This window comes from Phoca vitulina, unplaced genomic scaffold (genome assembly GCF_004348235.1).
Source record: "Phoca vitulina isolate PV1807 unplaced genomic scaffold, GSC_HSeal_1.0 scaffold5, whole genome shotgun sequence".
NCBI lineage: Eukaryota > Metazoa > Chordata > Mammalia > Carnivora > Phocidae > Phoca > Phoca vitulina.
The window spans coordinates 79,458,950-79,475,330 of record NW_022589708.1 but is presented as its reverse complement, the minus strand read 5'-3'; the positions used below and the strand labels follow the sequence as shown (position 1 = coordinate 79,475,330).

The 16,381-nt window shown below is 41.0% G+C and overlaps 1 protein-coding gene across 4 annotated transcripts in view; it reads right to left on the bottom strand.

Moving 5' to 3' along the window:
* The window catches only part of ZMYM5 (zinc finger MYM-type containing 5), a 35,139-nt gene extending 21,797 nt beyond the window's left edge, over positions 1 to 13,342 (bottom strand). The window contains exons 1-4 of one of the 4 annotated variants that reach the window (XM_032403400.1): positions 13,190 to 13,342; positions 12,047 to 12,111; positions 4,507 to 5,005; positions 4,174 to 4,267 (exon numbers count right to left, since the gene is read on the bottom strand). In XM_032403400.1, the coding sequence (XP_032259291.1) occupies positions 4,174 to 4,267; positions 4,507 to 4,995 (583 nt within the window). In that variant the 5' untranslated portion in view covers positions 4,996 to 5,005; positions 12,047 to 12,111; positions 13,190 to 13,342. The other 3 variants (XM_032403404.1, XM_032403403.1, XM_032403401.1) reach the window with 3 other exon arrangements.
* Positions 13,343 to 16,381: the final 3,039 nt, after the last annotated feature.

Genomic DNA, 16,381 nt, shown 5'->3' with positions numbered 1-16,381 from the left:
GTGCCACCTTGCAGAGATATTCATGAAAAACCTCTTTACAATTGCAAAGACTAGCAACAACTTCAAATAACAAACTATTAAATGATTATATAAACACAAAAAAGATAATTATATTTGACAAGAGCTAATAATGATGAAATGTCAAATGTTGTCCTACCCTCACTCCAGGTCAAAAACAAGGCAAGCCTTTATACTTTTACCATTTCTATTCAACACTGTATTAGAAAAAGAAATAAACAGGGATCTGTGAGGCCAAACTATTTCTATGATAATACTAAGATTATTTGCATTTTTCACTGTGTTAGCATTTACAATAATGGTGCAAAAGCAGTGATGGGTAAAACTGCTGGCAGTAGAACCGAATCTTATTTCTTTACTATCACACAGTTGCAGAAAAGAAAAAAGTGTCACCTGCACTTATGGTTGTTATATCAACACCAACTGGTGAATACAATTCTGACACTAACCTGGAATTAGGATCAGACCCCAAGGGTTAAAAGGCATAATGCCCAACAAGACTGCCAGTCACTTCAGATGCCACCCATACTTCTGGCCAACTAGCTATAAATCTGGGAGGTTCCTAAGGCCCCCTTCAGGTTTAATAATTTGCTAGAATGACTCACAGAACTTAGGAGAGCTCTATACTTAAAATCACAGTTTTAATATTAAGGATCCAAATGTGGACCGACCAAATGAAGAGACAAACAGTGGTAAGGTCTAGAAGGCCCCAAATGCAGAGCTTCTGTGCCTACTTTTTATGGAATCAGGTAGCGATACCTACCTGGCATATTGATGAGTACACCAACCAGGAGGCTGCACTGAGCTTTGGTGTCTATAGAGTTTTTATTGGCACCTCACTGCATGTGACTGAACTCAATCTCCAGCCTCCCTCTCCTCCCTTGAGGTTGGGCTGGCTAAAACCTCCAACACTCTATAATCACATGGTTGGTCTTTCTGGTGACCCTCCCTCAGCCTTGGTCATCTCATCTAAGTCTTAGCCCAAATTCAAGTGTGATCCAAAGGGCTCATAAATAGAAAACACAATCCCAATACTTGGGAAATTCCAAGGATTTAGTCTTTCTCCTAAGAACTAAGGACAAAGGCCAGTAAAATGATGTATTATATAATAGATATCCATGATGAAATAGTAAATATTATTAATCTTACTAAATTTAAGCTTTTGAATACATCTTAATATTCTGTGTGATAAACAGAGAAACATGCATAAGCAGGGAAGCATACATAACCCACCTCTGTTTCATACCAAAGTACAATGGTTGTCTGAAGGAAAAGTGGAAAAGTGCTTGTAAAATAGTTACATTGCAAGATGAACTATGCTTTTTCATGAAATACCATTTTTACTTGAAAGAATAACTGACAAACTGGTTATTGACATTTTCTTGAAAATAAATCAAGAAAAATTCACTTCAAGAAAAATGACAGTATTTGTTGCTGAGAAAATCTGAGCTTTCAAGTGAAAATTAGCATCTTTGAAAACTGTATCCACCACTGTCAGTTTGACAGCTTTCTAAAGTGTCAACATTTAAAATAAAGTGTCAACATCCAGAAGTTCAGTGAATCGGTATTTTCCAAATCTATGTATTTTTTAACTGACTAAAGCACAATGTTACCAAATTATACAAAGGTAAAGACTCATTCACAGATCAATGAATCCTAATGTAATAAAGTATGAAAACTTCACTAGTTGGTTTCAGATTCCACACTATTAAGAAACTTTAAGAAACTGCCACTTATCAAGTTTTGGTGCTGTGTCAAAAACCCCACAACTATCCATAATTACCTAAAATAGTGCTCTCTTCTACAACCAAATGTCTATGTGAGGGCAGATTTTCATTTTATACTTAAAACAAGATATAGCAACAGATTCAATGTAGAAATAGATATGAGAAGATACCATATACCTTGCTGTCTTCTATTATGTCAAACTTTAAAGAGATTTGCAGAAATATAAAACAATGCTGTTCACTAAATTCTGAAAAGTAATTTTCATTAAAAATGGTATTTTGTCGTATAATACATAATTATTGTTAAATACATACTTTAAAAAAAACTTAAGCTTTAATTTTTTTTTTTTAAAGATTTTATTTATTTATTTGACAGAGAGATAGCGACAGCAGGAACACAAGCAGAGGGAGTGGGAGAGGGAGAAGCAGGCTTCCCGCTGAGCAGGGAGCCCGAGGCGGGGCTCGATCCCAGGACCCTGGGATCATGACCTGAGCCGAAGGCAGACGCTTAACGACTGAGCCACCCAGGTGCCCCAAGCTTTAATTTCTAACATGATAATTAATCGATATAAATTTAAAAACCTTGGGGGTCCTCAAATATTTTTAAGAGTGAAACAGCCTAAAATGCTTGAGAACTGTCCTACGGAAATAATAAACAATGTAAACAAAGAAATTTAGAGTTTCAACAGTAAAAAATGGGAAACCATAGGAGCACGGAGGTGGCTCAGTTGGTTAAGCATCTGCCTTTGGCTCAGGTCATGATCTCAGGATCCTGGGATTGAGCCCTCATCAGGCTCCCTGCTCAGAGGGGAGTCTGCTTCTCCCTTTCCCTCTGCTCCTCCCCCTCGCTTGTGCTTGCTCTCAAATGAATAAATAAAATCTTCAAAAAAAAAAAAAAAGGAAAACCATACAAATGCTAAAAAAAAAAAAAATAGAGGAATGGGTATCTCAGAAAAAAATATTTTATAGGCACAGAAACTTCTATTTTTTTAAAGATTTATTTTTCTATTTTAGAGAGAGAGAGAGCTCATGTGTGAGCATGAGTGGGAGGGGCAGAGGAAGAGAGAATTCCAAGCGACTCCGAGCTGACTGTGGATCCTGAGGCAGGGCTCGATCTAACAGCCCTGAGGATCACCACCTGAGCTGGCCCCGAGATCATGGCCTGGGAATAAACCAAGAGTCCGACGCCTAAACAACTGTGTCACCCAGGTGTCCCACAGAAACTTCTATTTCTCAAATGACATATTAAAATTTAGATTAAGTAAACCAATAGAACACAAAACTATATATAATATGCTCTGAATTATATATATATATATTTTTAAAGATTTTATTCATTTATTTGACAAAGAGAGAGAGATAGCAAGGGCAGGAACACAAGCAGGGGGAGTGGGAGAGGGAGAAGCAGGCTTCCTGCGGAGCAGGGACCCCAATGCAGGGCTCGATCCCAGGACCCCAGGATCATGACCTGAGCCGAACGAAGGCAGACGCTTAACGACTGAGCCGCCCAGGTGCCCCTGAATTATATTTTTTAAAATCACAGAGGCAAAAACTGAATTCAAGCAAAGAAACTAAAATTTTAACAGTAGTCCCTGCTAGTTAGTGGGATATGGTGACAAATATTTTCTTATTTCTAACCATGATTTCTTACAAGTGTTCTGTAATAATCAGGTAGTATTCTCATAACCAGAGAAAAAGATTAATTTAAAAAAAGGAAAGAAAAAAAATTCTGGCATTCCATTAAAGCAGTAAATGAGGTTCTTAGCTTTAGTTACTTTTTAGACATTCCCAAAATTATAATTTGGTCAACAGCTTAAAAAGCACCAAAACGGCCAAAAACAATACCAAAACAAATTTTAAAACTCTCAAACCCCCACACTAAATCATGATAAAGCTACCAAAAAGATATGCTAACTTTTCAATAGCTCTCATTATATTTTAATTTTAGCAGAACAAGACTGTCCATGTAAGTTTTAAAAATATAGGGCTCTGACTTAAAGGCAAGAAAGTTTCCCAACTTTTAAAATAAAGCAACTAATAAAATGCTGATTTAAAAACAAAAATCAGAGACAAGAAGTCCAAAAATAAATACCTCACATGAAAAATTGAAATTTCAAGTTGTCTAATTACAAATTAAATAAAATTCAATTATTACATATTACTTTATTTCTTCAATTCACTGTCCATTTTTTTATTCTATGATTTTTACATTAAAATAAAGATACTAGTTAACATGGTGGCCGTAGTGAAGTACAGAGGTTTTCAATGAAAACACTTCAGATGTATAGCACATTGGGTAAAATACATTTAATTTCTGAAAAATCAGGGACCAAGCAGACTGCAAGTAAAATATTCCATCTTAATATGGAAGTCAAGAGAAATAAAGTATTTCATATATAGAAGGTAAATAAAATCACTTACTGCTTACCGGGACTATGATGAGTTGCATATCCTCCATTCTGAAATTCAACTCCTGCCACATTCATTCTACCAGGATTAAAAGGTCCTACTGCAGTCTTGGTCTGTGAAGTCAAAGATGGGGTGTATGTTTGTATATTAACACCAAAATTACTTGACTGAAGTCCTTTAGCGACATCTCCCAAGTTGGTATTCTATAGTGATGTAATACGTGTAATCATTAAGTTCATATCTCGCCCAGCATTCACAGAGCTTATACCTGTTTCTAAGGTTGTAACATTAGTAATAGTAATTTCAGAGTCGATTCTGTAGTGATAACATTATTACCCATTCCTGCATTTACCTTACTTCTTGAAAGACTGGAAGTGGAGAAATCCAAATCTTTGGTTCTATTTTTAGTTCCAGGAAGTCCCCATTCAATAAAATTGGAAGAATTTTTCTTTTCCCCTCCATTTGTTTCTATGTCCTCTTCATCATCGATAACAATTGTCTCACTTACATTTCCGTTCTCAGAAGCCAAATCTCTTGAGGAAGGAAGAATTATGGAATAATTTCCTTGTAGCCTTTCATTTCTTGATGAAGCAAATATAAAATTTCTTTGATCAGCTACTGCTGGAGTAGAAGTTGGAGGAGGTTGTATAGATTCAATAAATACAACATCATCATCATCTTCTTCCACCGATGAATTTCTACATCTGTTATCTAAAGGACTAGTTGGGTTACCAAATGAATTTCCTATATCCATGAGACTAGCTGCTGCCACGGCTTTATGCTCTAATAAAACAGGAGTCTGTTCAGCCAAGTCTAATCCTCTCACTGAATATTTATCCATGCCAAAGAACCTGTAGGGGACAGAGAATAGTAAAAAAAAAAAAAAAAAAGTTCTAGTATGATTATTCAGTTTTATTGCAATGAAATAATGCAATGAAATGAAACTTTAATTTTCGTGATTTTTATCTAACTTTTAGGGAAAAAATTGTTACTCATTTTGTTTTTTCTCTCCCATTAACCATTTAATGCTTACTTCAGAATTTGATGGAAATTAATCATCCAATTTGTGGTAGTCCTTAAAAAATTTACTCATTTTAAAGTACTCAATTTAACCCGCTCATCCTTTATAATGAAAAACAAAACAAAACAAAACCAAGTCTTCCTTTGAAATAGGAAATAGTAATAAAATAATTTTTTTTTTTTTTTTTAGGATTTTTTTTTTATTTATTTGACAGAGAGAGACACAGCGAAAGAGGGAACACAAGCAGGGGGAGAGGGAGAAGCAGGCTTCCCGCGGAGCGGGGAGCCCGATGTGGGGCTCGATCCCAGGACCCCGGGATCATGACCTGAGCCGAAGGCAGACGCTTAACGACTGAGCCACCCAGGCGCCCCAGTAATAAAATAATTTTATCAAATATCAATATGGGTCCAAATATAATTACTATACTACACTTTTATCTACCAAAATAACTACGATATCGTCTAATCCTTATTTCGCTAGTGTCTTTTGTCACTGATTTTCAAATTCTCTGCTTCTGACATAACTGTGATTAAATCTTTCTGAATCTTTTTGTCCAGAAATTGCCAGACATTATACTATGGGTGTTTTATGTAAAATTCTGAAAACAGCCCCATAATGCAGGTATAATTTAATCCACTTTACAATCAGGAAAGAGAAGCCAATTAAATTGTTCTGGGTAAGACTGAACAGGACTTAAACTCCAGACTCTAATTCTAGGCCCCAAATTCTTAGCATTCAGTTATATTCAACAATTACTTTTGTGAACCTACTGTACACTAGGATATGACGAAGGAAAGGATCCAGTAGAGAGACACAGTTGAGGAATCTGAAAAAGTAAATTTATTGGGGCGCCTGGGTGGCTCAGTGAGTTAAGCGTCTGCCTTCAGCTCGGGTCATGATCCCAGGGTCCTGGGATTGAGCCCCATGTAGGCTCTGCTCAGTGGGAAGCCTGCTTCTCCTTCTCCCTCTGCCTGCCACTCCCCCTCCCTGTCCTCTCTCTCTGTCAAATAAATAAAAATAAATAAATAAAAATCTTAAAAAAAAGTAAATTAATGAAGCAAGGCTCTTAAAAGTCAATGAGGGAAGATGAGGATATGTGCACAAGTGGTAATGAAATTGATCATGAGTAAAAAATCACCTCTATCTCAAAGGCAGGAGGAGAAAAGGTAAGTATAAATGGAATGTATATTAAGTATGTAAAAATGATAGATGAAAAGCTAAGTAAGTTTACATATGCTGGCCTCAATTTTCTTAGAAACTCAAGAGTGAAGAAGGTGGGAACTATATGGGTGTTGAATTATTAAGAAAACTCACTTCATATGGCAGTCATCATTCCATTTTAAACAACTCACACTGAAATATGCTATATAACATTTCTATTCTAAAATTTTCCCAACTAATTTTAATTGATAATGGTTATAACAATATTCTTAATAAGTGTTATGTCATTCAATGTTAACTCAGTTAACGCTTATAAAAGTGAAGTATAAACTGCTCTTTTTCCTACTAGGAAACTAAGACTCAGATAAGTAATCTGCATAGCCTGCCCAAGTGTCCATTGCTGGAAAGGATAGAGTCAGAATTCAAATCCAAGAAATCTTTCTCTAGAAATGATTTCATAGTCACTGTATTATTGGTACTTAATGTATAAAACAATTTTTAGAAATTACTTATCTTTTATTAAGATGAGTTTATTAAAATAAAATCAACATTCAATGTCCATTTCAAAGAAAAAGAAATAACAAATCTAAGGGACCACTTTAAAGATTTTATTTATTTGTCAGAGAGAGAGAGAGAGAGAGCGCACAAGCAGGGGGAGCGGCAGGCAGAGGGAGAAGCAGGCTCTCCGCTGAGCAGGGAGCCCGATGTAGGACTCGTCCTGGGATCATGACCTGAGCTGAAGGCAGACGCTTAACCAACTGAGCCACCCAGGTGTCCCTCTAAGGGACCACCTTAAAAGGGTTATTAAAAAAACATAAAAATTGGGATCATGGTTACCACACATCCAATAAGCTTACTCTGTGGTTGATTTTCAAAGGAAAGAGGCAATAATTTAGCCTAAACAAAGTTAGGAAATATAAGAGCTGTTATACATGAACTCTCTTAGTCCTTTCTATATTTGAATAAACGATAAGAGAAAAGAACAATTTCTGGAAAAGAGCTATAACTGACTCCAGTCTCCTTTGGTGGCTATTAGGACATATCTTAACTGTCTCAAAGAAAGTAACAGAAAGAGCATTCTCTATGCTCCACTAATTGCAGTCATCTATCTCTGAAAAAAGATTAAGTATTCACCTATTTTCAAGTCACAGATTATAAAAAAGTTAAACCACTACTAAAAGCCAATAATTTAAATTCTTGTAATTTATATTTAATTAAATTTAACCAAACACTTTAATTTCAGGAACAGAAGATTACAGAAAAGTTTTGACTACTTCTACAATATTATCCAAAAACAGAGAAAAAGTTATGGTTTAGTGAATTAGTTGTGTAGCACTGAGCAAATTACTTCACCTCATTTTTAGTTTTCCAAACTATAAACTGTAGGGACGCCTGGGTGGCTCAGTCAGTTAAACGTCTGCCTTTGGCTCAGGTCATGATCCCAGGGTCCCGGGATCGAGTCCCACGTAGGGCTCCCTGCTCAGTGGGGAGCCTGCTTCTCCCTCTGTCTGCCACTCCCCAGTTCCTGCTCTGACAAATAAGTAAATAAATCTTAAAAAAAAAACCAAACTATAAATTGTAAATGAGGGTAATACATGATTCCAAGGTCTTTTATTGAGATAACTGGACATGCAAGTCTCTAGTGTCTGTTTGGACCATATTAAAAAAAGCAAAAAATGTTAAATCCCTCTCCTTTGAGAACGTATTCAGGCAGATACTTTGCCTACATCCTATGATTTCAACAAGTGTCTAATTAATCTTAAACATTTAGCTTATCTTGATCTCAGGGTCATGGGTTCAAGCCCCATACTGGGCTCCATGCTGGGCGTGGAGCCTACTTAAAAAAAAAAATTGTGGCAAAACATATATCCATAAAACTTGCCATTTTAACCATTTTTAAGTGTACATTCATTATGTTTTTCGTTTTTTAAAAACGATTTTATTTGAGAAAGAGCGAGCGAGCATCAGCAGGGGGTAAGGGCAGAAGGAGAGGGAGAAGCAGACTCCCACTGAGCAGGGTTTGATCCTAGGACCTGAGATCATGACCTCAGCCAAAGGCAGACATAGACTGAGTCACCCAAGTGCCCCCAGAATGTGCTTTTTGAAAGTTGTAAAAGCTTCTGGATAAATTCTTAACTTATTAGTTAAATAATTTAGTAGCCATTCAATATTCAATTATGTTTACACATACCATTACATAGAATTTACATAGTAAAAAGAATCTGTTAGATTTTTTTGAAAAGATTGAGAGTGCAGACGCATATGCGCATGTACACGTGTGTATCACGTGTGCTGCTGAGGGGCAGAGGGAGAGAGAGAATCTCAAGCAGACTCTCCGCAGAGTGCTGAGCCCAAGTGGCAGGGAGGGGGAGCTTGATCTCAAGACACTGAGATCATGACCTGAGCCCAAACCAAGAGTCAGACGCTCAACCAATGAGCCATCCAGACGCCCCAAGAACCTGTTGTTATTAAAAAAAGTAGCTCAAATAGAAATGTTGAGATATTGGGCACCTGGGTGGCTTAGGTTGTGATCTCAGGGTCTTGGGATCGAGTCCCGAGTTGGGCTCCCTGCTCAGCGGGGAGCCTGCTTCTCCCTCTGCCTCTCTCTCTCTCATGAATAAATAAAATCTTAAAAAAAAAAAAAAAAGAAAAGAAATGTTGAGATATTAATATGATAAGATTAGCACATGAGAAAGGTAAACTTGCTTTATGGACCTTCAAAAATTAAAATCACCAGGAAAGTATTTAAAAATAATTATTGAGGTACCTGGCTAGCTCAGTTGCTAGAACGTGTGACTTGATCTCGGGGTTGTGAGTTTGAGCCCCACGTTGGGCAGAGATTACTTAAAAATAAAATCTTAAGAAAAAAAAAACACTGTAAAAAAAATTATTATTTCAAAGGTTCATTTTTTGGCCACCTGTATATACATATATATATATATTTTATCTATAAAAGATTAATAAATATAAAAAATAATCCAGATGTAGGTTACAAAAACCGCTGTTAATCACTAATTAGTCCTAAAACATGTCCTTTTGCAACTCTGCGGACTTATACTGTCACAGACAGGTCTTTCTTACTATAAAAATATTTATATATTTACATAAAAATAATCTCAACTCAAAAGCCAACTTCATGTTTAGTATCTGCTACAAGCATTCCCATTTAAAATCAGAAATAAAGGTGTACCACAATTCCGGAGATATAAAAAATGTAACGAGATAGGAGAAAGACGACTCAAATGAACTCATGAACAACTAGCACAAATAGCAAGAGAATTACTGAAGTGCCCAAGTATAAAATTACTATCTAGAAATCAATAGCTTGGTAGGGATTAAGTTGACAGATCGATCACACACAACTAACTTCACTTCCTTCTAAAACAGCCATAAACAAAGGTAAAGTTCCTACTCCCAAGGAAAGGAAGAACAAGAAAGGAAGCAACAAAAAGAAACAAAGCAACAAAATTCTACAAGTTGAAGAGAGAATGGATGAGTAGTTAACTACCTCAGCTGATCTGAGATAAACCAACTCTAAAAGAGTGATGGAAAAAGCTGAGAGAAACATCCTGATTCATGCTGCAGAATCTTCAAAAAGGCTCAGAAACCAGTAGCTCCAGATATCCCTGGAATAGGGGAAGGGGGAGCTAAAATGAAGTTGTGAGATCCCAGATCCATTCTTTCCCTCCAGGTTGAAGATGACAAGTTTTTCCCTACCCTGGCACAGGTTCTAGACTTTTATTCTTTGAATAGAACATAAGACTTTTCTCTGGGGTTCACTAAGCATGAGTAAATGGTTCAGTATCATGGGTGTGATTCCCACAGAGCTGGCATCTAGATCTCTATCTTCTAGGCATGCGACTCTTCCCTGGAAGACTTTTCTCAGAAACACTCCTCTCTGTGGAATTAGGAACCAGCAAAAAAGGAAAGACCTAAAGATAATGACTCAAGAGATTACCCATCAACTGGTGAAAAGAATCATCCTACAGTGAAGCTCACAAATTGAAAGCCCCACACATTTTTCTAATCTGCTTTGTACTTCCAAATTCTTAATCACAAGTAGACCAGTCAAGAATTACTAAATATCTAATAAGAATAGTTAAAAGAAAAAAAGAAAAAAGAGAAGTAGATAATGCAGCAAAAACAAAAATAAAACGAAAAACCACAAAATTATTAGTACTCTAGACGGGTGATGAGTAAAAGATCACAAAAATGTCTAGGTCAAGAGTAGCATGCTCTACCCAATGAGCCAGCCAGGCACCCCAAGATAGCAGAAATTTGAATGCCATTCTGGCTGGCACTAAAACCTAGTTTTTTGTACTACATCATGCTGCAAATACCTCAGAATACTCTAAGAAAAATGGTTTTTCTAAGTGATAATAACTGAGTGAGTGACTTGTTACCATGCCAATCTTAGTCCTCACTAGTTCCCTTTCTCTATGAATGCCCAACATAGCTCTAGAACCATACCTACATCCCATCATCTCACAAAACTCCATAGAATGTGAAATATCATCACTTCAGGGATCCTACGAAAATTACCTAATTGAAACAATATCCATTCCTAAAAGCTAGACATAGCAATCTACATCGTGACACCACAGTGTCCTAGATCTAACTAACTAAAAAGTTGTACCGTGAAGAATAATAGAGTTAAGTGCAAATCCAAGTTTGGTAAGGAACAACAAGGCCAAAGGGAAGGCAGGAATACTACAATGTGAGTTATTCTAATGTCAAGTTTCTTTACAATAACCAACTGTAAACTGTTGGACCAGCTTTAAAGGATAAAATAGGCAGGATCCAACACTGTACTGAATCCCAGATAATAGATGTAGAATCAGTGATTTTTTTTTCCAAATCACCATCTTCAGATTCCCAATAAAATTATTATTTAGGCAAGGATTGGTGTTAAGAAACCATTAACTGAATAGCTGACAGAAAATTGGGCATTTTATTGTACCAAAATGAAGCATCACATAGATTACTTTCTGGTACAAGGAAAAGATACATTAACTTCATAATGGAGAGATCAGGCTGTCACTACCAATTCAGTGGTCAATCTTAGAACCACATTAGTGCGACTACATTATGTATCTCCTGATGTGATGCTATCAGGAGGACTATCAGGGTACTTAAACATAAATCTTCCTCAAATATAAGACAAACACAAAAGGGTGCTTGGGTGGCTCAGTTGGTTGAGCCGCTGCCTTCAGCTCAGGTCATGATCCCGGGGTCCTGGGATGGAGTCCCACATCAAGCTCCCCTTGCTGGGCGGGAAGCCTGCTTATCCTTCTGCCTCTGCCTGCCACTCCCCCTGCTTGTGTGCTCTCTGTCAAATAAATAAATAAAATCTTAAAAAAAAAAAAAAAGACAAACAAAAAATACTCTGTCAACCTTAACACAACAGAAGATTCAGTACATTTTTCTTTAAAACAACAGCAAAGAAAAAAATATTTTTATCCATTGGGAAAGAACAAAAAAAAGTTAAATTCAAATTATTAAAAATGAAACTAACTTTAAGTCCTATTTGGAACTCTAGAAAATGCTAGTGGTGTAATTATCAGCATGCATTACCAGTGCTTTCCCAGGGATTACCTGGTTTGACTCTGAGGACAGGGTCCACCTAAGCAATTAGCTCTTTGCCTAAAGATAAACCGCCTAACTGCGGCACTAAGTGTATTAAATAAAAAAGCAGGGCGCAATTACTCACAAGGGGTATGTTTTCTTAATTTCTGGCAACGTTTCACCAGACTGGTCTGAAGATGATTCCTGATCCTAGAACGACAGGAGAGAGAGATGAGAAATTAGTTACAGCCAATTTGGAGACAGCACCAACTCCTAACCACCAAAGGGAGAAAGTGAAGAGTAAGAAGTCAAGGAGTTTCCGTGTTCTTCCACCCTCCCCCACCCCCAGTGCGGTGGGGAAACGAGGTGAATAAACAAATCCAAAAGAGTATAAGGACCTCAACGACTAGACAAAGCTAAATCTCGTTCTTCAAACTACAGAATAGAAGGCAGAGGGCAACAAGGTTGACCTAGGGAAGGGGCAGGCGGGGTGGTTGGAGGGCAAATGTTGCCTCGACACCAGCAAGGGAGCTGTATTCCCTCCTAAATTTGCCCACCCAGCGTCATCCCTGTCACTCCCGCCACCAATTCAGAGATAAGGGAAAGCTCAAGTCACTGCCGGGCTGCTATCTCCTACATTTGTCCCAAGCAGTTGCTATGACTCCGAGACTTCCCCGCTCCCTGTCCGCCATTAGAAACTTGCCCAAATTAGACATGAAGACGCGAAATGACCCGAAAGCGAAGAGCGACGGAGGGGACCGGGTGGGGGAAGAGGCAGCACCCTCGCCCCGAAAAACTTGGGGACCTCAGGCTACCGCAGAGACGGTGGGAGCGCAGCCCCGAGAGCGCGAGAACGAACTGAGGCGCCCCTCCCCCCCCCTTCCCCCCCCCCCACCCCCCCCGCAAGAAAGGAAAGAAAAATACCCCGCGACCTCCCACCCTCCCGGCCCGGGCGGCCCCCGCCCCCCGAGCGACCCCCCGCCTCTGGCGTCCGCCTCACCCAGCCCTCCCGGCCTCGCCCTCACTCTCGCAGCCCTTCGGGCCGCACGCGAAGACGCCTGTGACATGAGCGGAGCCCGGAGCAGCCCCCGAGGCCCCGACACGGCAGCGGCGACGGCGGCCGCGCCGCGGGGTATTAATCCCGGGTCTGTGGGAGGCTCCGGAGGCTGCCCTCACCCGTCTCCGCCTCCCCAGTCGCCTCCGCCTCCTCCTCCCGAGGCTGCTCTGCTCCCAGCCACCCCCACTATCGGCGGACCTGGACTGGAAAGACAGCGGGGATAAGCCTTACCCGGTTCTGGCTGCGGCTCCGCGGAACGAACCTCCCCTCCCCCGGCCCACCCCCCTTCGGCAACACGCACAACTCCGCTCGGTCCAGTCCCGGGTTTAGCGCTGGTGAGGAGGAGGAGGCGGAGGAGGCGGCGGCGCGGCCGAGCCCGGGAAGGCCCCGCCCGCCGCACCCTCATTGGCTGGCGGGGAGGGCGGGCCGGGGCGCCTCGGGCACGTCCATTGGCTACATCTGCCTTCCTTCGGGACCCCCCTGGAGGGGGTGGTCCGGAGGGCTGTCCATCAGGCGCAGACCACACCCCCCGGCGTTGCCGTTCCACTCCCCCCTCCGCCAGCGCTCGGCCCTCGGCCGCGTCCCCTCCCCTCCTTACCCCCGCCTCCCACCCCGCCCCCACCCCCGGGTCCGTCAGGGTCAGGCGGCCCGAGTTTCGCTGTCCGCTGCACCGGCCGCCGGCTCGGTGCCTGGGGGCCCGGAGGGCCCTCCAGGGCCCGATACAGCCCGAGAGACTGAGGCCGTGGCCGCCTGCCCTAGCTCGGACCTGGGCGCCCAGGCCCCTGGAGCCGCTCCCAATGACCCTGCCCGAGGAGAGACGGGGCCTCGATGTCCCCAACGCCCTCCCTGTCCAGTTCCTGAAGCCCCCCCGTGAGGGGCGAGCCCGGGCAGGGGCTGGAGCGAGGCAAAGTGGGAGGTCGGGGCAGCGCGTGAAGTGGGTTCCCGAATGTGCTGAAGGGAGTGGGAACACTTACACCCTCGCCTCACCCCCGTGGGGAATTGTCCCCCCACCTCCCGTCATGGCTGCAGGAGGAGACGACGTCCTCCATTTTGTCGGGACTGCTGTGGGAACCTGGGACCAATTCAAAACCAAACCCCGTGGGGCAGGGAAACTTGGCCCCGCGAAGCCCCAACTGGGCTCCGCCATTCGGCCGAGGGGACAGCCCCTGATTCCAGCGTCTGCGCCTGAGGGGCCCTTGGGGGACGGGCGCCACGGTGGAGAGACCCAGACGCCGCTCCCCGCCTCCATCAACCAAGATGGAGGAAGCTGCGGGCTCCCCTGGAGCTGGGCTCCCGCCTGTTGGAGGGGCTGGAGCCTCCCCTCGGTGTGTCCTTCGGCGCTGCCGTCGTCCTCCTCCGCAGCCTCTTTCCCTTGCCCTCCCCCAGCCTCTACCCAGCCTCTCCACTGCCTTCCACCATCTCCTGGTCCTCAACGGTTGATGGAGACTCCACTCCACAGTCTGCTCAATCGCTTCGCCCAACCAGGGCCGGCCCGGTTGCGGGGAGCCGAGCGAAGGTGTGGAGTGTTGCGGCGCGCCCCGGGGCGGGCGTGCCCGGGGAAGCCACATCGACGATGGGGCTTCTCTTTTGTTCATCGTCTACACCTACGTCTTCGGCGCACGTCATGGTGCTGTGCAATTTCCAAGATTCCATGTAAAGATGAAAGTGAGGCCTCTTTCGTCTCACCCTAGTGGTTGTTAGTGGGATTACAATTGATGGTGGGGAAATAATGGATGGATAAATTAGACTTCTCAATATCATGATTATCTAACACCACTGCCTATTAATAAATAGACGTGTGATGTTACAATTTAAAGTTTTGCACGATGATGATGAACATGAGGTTTTTAACGAATTAATCAACTCAGTAAAAACATGTTGAACAGTTTAAATGCCACTTACAGTACGTAAACCAGTAGAAGTTGAGATTCATTCTAATTACAAATCCATGACCATCCTCATTCCAACCTTGCTTGCTATTTTGTAATTGAATAATTTAGGATGTTGTAACGTCCAAATAAAAAAATTGTGACACTGATAAATAACAAGACAATGTTATTTATTATGGATATTTTGATAATTAAAGGCTTACTGCTCATGGAAAGGCAGATAGACATTGTGACCAAGAGTATGTTTTCTGGAGCCACATTGCCTGCCTTTGAATCTTTATCATCAGCAATATGTTCCTTAGACTCTCGCACTCTTAATAGCTGCTATATTGGACAGCATAGATAACAAAATATTTCTATCATTTCAGAAAGTTCTATAGGAAATCACAGCATTCATCTTAAATATTATTAGGAGAGTGGGGAAAAAGACTGAAAAACCAGTCAGCCATTTAAGCTTCTCCATCCTTCTTCCTTCTTCCCTAGTTTCCCTCTTTTTATAGCCTAAAATACACTTTTGTTTTGTTGGCAGTTGTTTATTAAGATAAGCATCAATTCCCTCAGTCTCTTTTCTCACTTGTCCTTCACCTCCACAAATGTTTTGATCTGTGCTTATGATATACTGTGTAATACTTGGATCATGATTTTAGAATACTAAGCCACTTTCCAAAAGTAAATTTTGGTTTCAAGTGTATTTTCTCCCAACTTCTTCATTTTATGGACTGATTCCAAGCATTAAATCTTTTTTTTTTTTTTTTAAGATTTTTATTTATTTGACAGAGACAGAGAGAGACACAGCGAGAGAGGGAACACAAGCAGGGGGAGTGGGAGAGGGAGAAGCAGGCTTCCCGCTGAGCAGGGAGCCCAATGCGGGACTTGATCCCAGGATCCTGGGATCATGACCTGAGCCGAAGGCAGATGCTTAAGGACTGAGCCACCCAGGTGCCCGCATTAAATCTTTTTTTAAAAAAAGATTTTATTTATTTATTTGAGATAGAAGGAGGGGGGCAGAGGGAAAGGGAGAATGTTAAGCAGACTCTGCCCTGAGCAGGGAGCCCACCTGGGGCTTGATCTCACAACCCTGAGATTGACTGAGCCAAAACCAAGAGTTGTTTGTTTAACCAACTGCACCACCTAGGTGCCCCAAATCTTTTGTTTTTGTATTACAGTAATTTTCTTTTTGTATTATAATAATATGCATTAATTTTACATTAAAGATATTTTTATGAAAAATTTTTTTCTTCATGTACCACTGAGCTAGTTGGGAATTAATAATATGAATTAATAATAAAAGCTAGACTGTATCAAGTTCTTACTGTGTTATAAGTACAATTCTAACTGTAATATGTGTGATAATTCATTAAATCCTACCGAAATTATCTAAAGTATTTTTATTAATCCATATTTTATTATTTTATTTTATTTTTACCCACATTTAAAAGATGATGAAACTAACACAGAGAGTTTAAGTAACTTGCCTATGATCATACAGCTAGCTGGTGATAAAGTTAAGATCAAACACAGGCAATTTGGTTCT